This window comes from Carya illinoinensis, chromosome 4 (assembly GCF_018687715.1).
Source record: "Carya illinoinensis cultivar Pawnee chromosome 4, C.illinoinensisPawnee_v1, whole genome shotgun sequence".
NCBI classification, from domain to species: Eukaryota; Viridiplantae; Streptophyta; class Magnoliopsida; order Fagales; family Juglandaceae; genus Carya; species Carya illinoinensis.
In genome coordinates, this window is record NC_056755.1 from 31797254 (window position 1) to 31803615 (window position 6362).

At 39.4% G+C, this 6362-nt stretch overlaps 1 protein-coding gene across 1 annotated transcript; it reads left to right on the forward strand.

Moving 5' to 3' along the window:
* Positions 1–305: 305 nt before the first annotated feature.
* Positions 306–6068, forward strand: LOC122307892 (protein Brevis radix-like 4). The gene is made up of 5 exons (XM_043121013.1): positions 306–868; positions 973–1349; positions 3285–3420; positions 3578–3978; positions 5164–6068. Exons 1-5 carry the CDS (start codon positions 746–748, stop codon positions 5240–5242), a joined length of 1116 nt encoding a protein of 371 aa, XP_042976947.1. The 5' UTR covers positions 306–745; the 3' UTR covers positions 5243–6068.
* Positions 6069–6362: the final 294 nt, after the last annotated feature.

A 6362-nucleotide genomic window follows, 5' to 3' on the forward strand; every position in this document is an offset into this window, starting at 1 on the left:
ATAGTATTTTTTTTATTTTTCACGAGACTTTATCAATATTGAGGGAGGATCACTTTAAAAATTGAGTTAGGTACTTCTTCTAAATTTTTAAAATATTAAATTTGAATTAAAAATAAAAAAACAAAAAAACAAAGAAACATTATGGAGCCATGGACGCATGACATGTAATTTCCCGGGAGTTTTGCCACAACTACTGAAGCATGCAATGGTGCCTGGGGGCATTCAGGCCGTACATGTAAGAACCGGTAAAATAACCGGTAGCAGGTGAAGAAGAAAAGCAAATTTATATTATAGAGCCATTTTTCCTTTAGCAAAGCCTTGCCTTTTCCTTTACCGCTCCCCGGCGCTGGCTCCCTTTTCCTCCCTACTTCTTCCGCACATCACATCACTCCGATCACCTCTCTCTCTGTCATACACACATACACACACAGTTAAAAAGGAAAAGCTGCCTCAATTGTATTGTTAATTCTGAGAGGAATCTTTGATAGCTTAATTTATACAAGGGTGGCAGGCAGACATCGAAGAGGTCTGAGCACGAAGCATTCCTACATCTATATAGTAGCTGTCTTGTTTGTTTCCGCTCTGATACTGAACCCCAAACCCAATTATTCAATACTAACAACGGCTACTTCAGCTTTCAGACAACGCCTTTTTACCGAGTGTATCAGCCCGTAATTTTCTTTGGGGGCGGGGGTGGGGTGTCTGGACTCTCTTTGTATCGTATCGTTATCACAGAGGAAGGAAAATGCTGACGTGCATAGCTCGGCCGAAGAAACTCGGAGATGACTCGCCGGATCAGACCGAAGAATCCGATCCATCCGACACCTCCGGCGTCAAGACCCAAACTATCAAGTCTCTCACTTCTCAGGTAGGTACCTATATACGTACTTCTTCTATTCCAAACCCCTAAACTCGTCGGCCTTTTCTTTTTATTTATTTGTAGGCTTAACATTGATAATTTGGTCATTTCAGATCAAGGACATGGCGTTGAAGGCTTCGGGGGCCTATCGGAGCTGCAACCCGTGCACGGCGCCGCCGACGATAACGACTCAGAGTCGACTCAGGGGATATGGAGAGTCGGATGCGGAGTCGGAGCGGTTCAGGTGGTCGAGGTCGAGGTCGAGGACGGGGAGGGTGTGGGGGAAGGAGATGGAGGCGAGGCTGAAAGGGATGTCGAGCTCGAGCGGCGAAGGGACTCCGAACTCCGGGAGCGGGCGCCGAGTGGAGCCGGTGGTGTTCGTGGAGGAGATCGAGCCAAAGGAGTGGGTTGCCCAGGTGGAGCCCGGCGTGCTCATCACCTTCGTCTCGCTCCCCCGTGGCGGGAACGATCTCAAGCGTATACGGTTCAGGTAAAATTTCTCACGCCTCTCTCCTTTTCCCCTACACATGGCTCCAAATTCCCATTTCGTCCGCACGCATCCTTCGATTCCTTCCTGCTGTTTCGTTTTCTTCGCCTTCACGCGTATCTGTGATCAGTATTTCGTGATTCGACTACTCCGGTTAATATATTTTTATATTTTATTTATTGATCATTTAATTTTATTCAAGATTAATATGAAAATGAGAACTAATTATCATACATACGCAACATTTTTATGTTGTTAAAATTTTGTGTAAAATGGATAGAAATTTTACAAAATTTTAAATTAAAATCAGATGAAACATTTTAAACTTTGTAAAAAATTACTTTTAATCATTCGGAATTGGCAGAAATGGTAAAAGCCTTATACTTGGAGAAATGCTCCTCTAGGTTTAACTTTTAAATTTGTTTGGGTGTAAGTAATTTCTAGGAATGACCGGATTGGAGATTTTCTCAATATGCACTTGCAAATACTCGGCCTGTATATGGAAAGTTATTCCTCGACCCCTGATGTCAATAAAAAACAGGAAAACTATTATTTTTATAGCCATATAGTTCTCAGTTTTTCTCTTTTTACTTTAGATCGTGAAGAACATTACTTTAGACCCATATAAAGAAGAACAATGGAAAACGATAGAACTTATTAAATTATTTTGAAACCTAATTATACGTGGCATCCAAACAATACTTTGGAAACCAGTCTGTTCATATGGTTTGAGCAAAGTTTTGGGTGGGACCCAATAAACAAGTAATTTTCACGCCCTTATGAAAAGCAATCGAAAAAGTCCAAAAGCAGAAGCCATTGTTGGTTTGGGTGGGGCAACGTTGATTGTGTTTTGGTACCTTTTTCATGGAGTGCTGTCTTCGTGTCGGAGAAGGCTTCTTCCTTTCTTTCCTTTATCCATATTCCTTCACGCCTGCCTGATTCTCCGTCCCTTTGTCTGTTTTGAGTGACCATTATCTTGTCATTTTATGTTCTAATGAACTTCGACTGTCCACGTCATCTGCCGCCGGAAACTACTCAGAAGACTGAAAATGTCAGACCTTCTGATCTGATAATAGTAGAATTATAATGGTTTGGAAATAAATAATAGTAGAATTAGATAATCTCACAGGAATGGGACCTTCTACTCCCACGTTTTCTGGTGTCATAGATTGACTATGTGACATGGGATCGATACCAATTAAACGAGAGAAATGTTATTCTTTATTGCAAATATCACACTAATTGGTGTACTATTCTATTTTTATTTTATTTTTTGAAAAAGTTGTGACTTTAGTGAAATGGTTGACTGAAATCATTTAAAATGTATCATATTTATGGGTATGATTGTGGATGACAGAAATAAGAATGAAGATTAGCATTGATCATTACACCATATAAATTGGGTATTGCGTTTTTTTGCTGATTAATACTGCAGAAGGAATGGTTGATCGTGGACCCACATATTTTCTGATTGTTAAAGACATTCTCCACCTACTGCAAGGCCCTTGTTTCCACTAAAAAAAAATTACTTTATTACACTCACCGAATGTCCGTTTTTATGTTAATTATTCTTTGAGTTCCTTTTGTCAAAAGGTATTATGAGTGTGCAGTTCGGTGGTCTAACATTATTGACTACTGTTCCATAACCAATGATAATTTGATATAATGGAATTGGTTCAAAGGCTTCAAGCAATAGGCACGCGGAGTAATTATGGCAGGTAATGACCTTGATGGGTCTTTATGAAGATGCTGTTGTATTATTACCAAAAGAGGAAATTTTAAAAATAAAAAACAAATTCCATGTCTCTGTTTATCAAGAAGAAAATGCATGGCAGTTGCGATGTGATGTTCTTATGGGGGCCACCATTTCTCATTTCTCATCCAGTTACTTCATTAATCAGGAGTTTTGAAATTGTAGTTTATTTTCTCTATGATTAGTCGAGAGATGTTCAACAAATGGCAAGCTCAAAGGTGGTGGGCAGAGAACTATGACCGGGTTATGGAACTGTACAATGTTCAGAGATTCAACAGACATGCTTTCCCGCTTCCAACTCCACCAAGATCTGAAGATGAGGTGAGCTTTTTTCATAAAATCTCATGTTCACATTCATTGCCCTGCCCCATTGATGATGCATCAATGAATTCAAGTAAATGTGTTCTGTGTACACAGTATTTTTCCTTTTGTCCCTTCTAAGCTCTAATAATAATGTCATTCTTCTCTCCTGTTACAGAGCTCAAAGATGGAATCTGCAGAAGGCAGCCCCATAACACCACCATTGACCAGAGAACGGTTACCTCGTAACTTGTACCGTCCAACGGGGATGGGAATGGGTTACTCATCCTCAGATTCACTTGAAAAACACTCGATGCAATCTCGACATTACTATGATTCGGGTGGTCTTGGATCAACCCCAAAACTATCCAGCATCAGTGGTGCCAAGACAGAGATATCATCTATGGATGCTTCCATAAGGAGTAGTTCATCAAGGGATGCAGATCGCTCAGGGGAGCTGTCCATCAGTAATGCTAGTGATCTTGAGGCTGAATGGGTTGAACAAGACGAACCAGGGGTCTACATCACAATTAAAGCACTGCCAGGAGGCAAAAGGGAGCTCAGACGAGTGAGATTCAGGTGAGGTTCTTGGAAACTCTTTGATCGGATTAAGTGTCTCTTGAGCAGCATGCTGAGGGAAAATTCTGTTGAGATGCCCCCTCAGACATCGCTGGTATGGTTGAATAGGCATGATAGAATTTTCATCCCGATACAACCTTGTTATTCTTCCAACTAGAAAATCTAGTTTTGGGGGCGGAGACTGGAGTAATAAAAAATTAAAATTTTGGGGGGCAAAATTAATTTTTATGCATTTTTGAAAATTTTGAGGGGGCTGAAGCTCCCCCAATTCCCTTAGTGGTTTTGCCCCTGCTTCCAACTATCTGATGGATTAACTGTTTGGTCTAATGGTTACTCTTGGATGTTACAACTGTCTGATAGAGTTTAACTCTTGTTTATCTGGTATTTAATTCCTTAGCCATCCATAGCATCTTCATCTCTGCCCAGTCAAATTCATAAAATGATGGGGGTCTTATGTGAGATTTTCTGGCCATTGAGTTTTTTTATGAAACAAAAAATGTTATGCAATTTTAATCCGCTGCCCCACATTGTTCATAAAAAATGTCACTCTGTTTTAAGGATAATTTGATAAGTTGTCTACTTCTCTGATTGGTACTAATCTAGTCATATATGGTGGCCATCCTTAGAAAGAGCTTATACTGTTCACAATTGCCAAGATCAGCGACTTGTTATGGCATTCTGGTCACCAAGCAAAGTTTCAGTTTATTGTTAATTACGGGTTTCACATGGTTGAGGATGGGGAAGATCAAGTACAATAATCTATAGACTAATAGTATTCAGGTATTTATTGAATGTTGTCTCATGGGAAGTCTACGAAATTTGGCCTTTATGAAGAAAATTCAGAATTCACATTCTTTTTGAATGCCTTAAGTACTATGCCTTTTGATGGATTTCATTAGACAGTAGCCACAATGTCACAATTGAGGCATTCAACTAATTGTAAATCATGACTTGAATTTCAAACAAAAGGAACGAAATCAGAAATTGCTACTCTTTTTTAACATCATTTTTGCTTCTGTCAATCATGCTACTTGAACTAATTATTTTTTTGTCTTCTATTTTCGAGTCTTACCAGAAATTTTTGAATGAGAATGCAATTCTTTCTTTCCTACTTTATGTATCATTATGGTATGGAACTGTATTGACTTGAATGATGCTGGAAATTCTTGTATGTGTGTCCTGCAGCCGTGAAAAATTTGGGGAGATGCATGCTAGATTATGGTGGGAAGAGAACCGTGCCAGGATACATGAACAATACTTGTGAATGAGCAAAAGGGTTGATGCTAGCTATTTCCATGGTGTGGCCTGTTCCTTACTACCAGAGTGTTTTCTTTTGTTTATTTTCCCACACTAGTAAAGTCTCATCTATAGCTAATTGGGTATGCAAATAGGTGCTACCAGCACCTCTCGATGTTTTTTCTTTCGGGCCGCCCAGGGGAGGGAGGGAGTGGGGGGTACACAACAATTTGCTGCAGAATATTATCAAGGGGATGTGGGTGGTAGAAGTTATAACCCTGATCAAGTCAATGTCAGTGAAAAGCAATATGTTCATTCTTCCCTTTTGAGTACATTTTGCTGATCCAGCTTCTTTTCATGGTACCCAATGTCTAAGCATCTTAAAAGTTTTGTCCAATTCTATCTGTGAAACTCAAATCATGTACATCATTTTCATTTTTCACCCATCAGTTTCCCCAGTGGATGGGTGAATATGCACTTAAATGGCAGATGTAGTAGGGCTGAGAGTCAATTGGGGCATGCATGCGGTGCACAGTTGAAGCTCATTTGGAGAAAAAGACTAGCTGGGAAGTAGAGACTTTCTAAGATTTCTTTTATCTCACAAATGAAATCTTCCGAGATGCTTTTCTGGCAAAGAGGATCTTTGTCATCTTACATAAATATGAAATCTTTGAGAAAATTTTTAGTAATAAACTTTTGTGGGGGTTTGTGAAAGTTGGTGGGACTCAGAAAATGCTTGCACAAGGAATTTTTTAGACATTTTTATTGGAGCTTGTAAAAGTGGCGGGATGGTATAGATTTTGTACGATTTTTTTCTTCTCTTAAAGATTTTGTGAAAGTTTTGATTTTTGTTATTTCATGTCAAGAAAGACAATTGAAATTATTAGATAAAAATGATTTCGATAGATAAAAATCTGTTTTGTTTTCAGCCCACAACATTCATTGCCCAATCTCCCGTCATTAAACATGGCTGCAATAGATTTTTTCATGACCAAAACACTGAACCTGAGGCCAACCTATACAGGCAAATCCCAATTTTGACCACATACAAAGCCCAGCAGAAAAAATTCGAACAAACCACTCACTCTCACTGCTCGTCAGCCTATCTTGAAGGTCTATCTCGCACTCAGACCCAATCCAAGTGACAA

Excerpts from the sequence above, each read along its gene's own strand:
- LOC122307892 (XM_043121013.1), top strand. The coding sequence starts at position 746 with ATGCTGACGTGCATAGCTCGGCCGAAGAAACTCGGAGATGACTCGCCG. Across the intron at positions 3,421-3,577 it reads CACCAAGATCTGAAGATGAG|AGCTCAAAGATGGAATCTGC; the intron begins GTGAGCTTTTTT and ends CTCCTGTTACAG. Across the intron at positions 3,979-5,163 it reads CTCAGACGAGTGAGATTCAG|CCGTGAAAAATTTGGGGAGA; the intron begins GTGAGGTTCTTG and ends TGTGTCCTGCAG.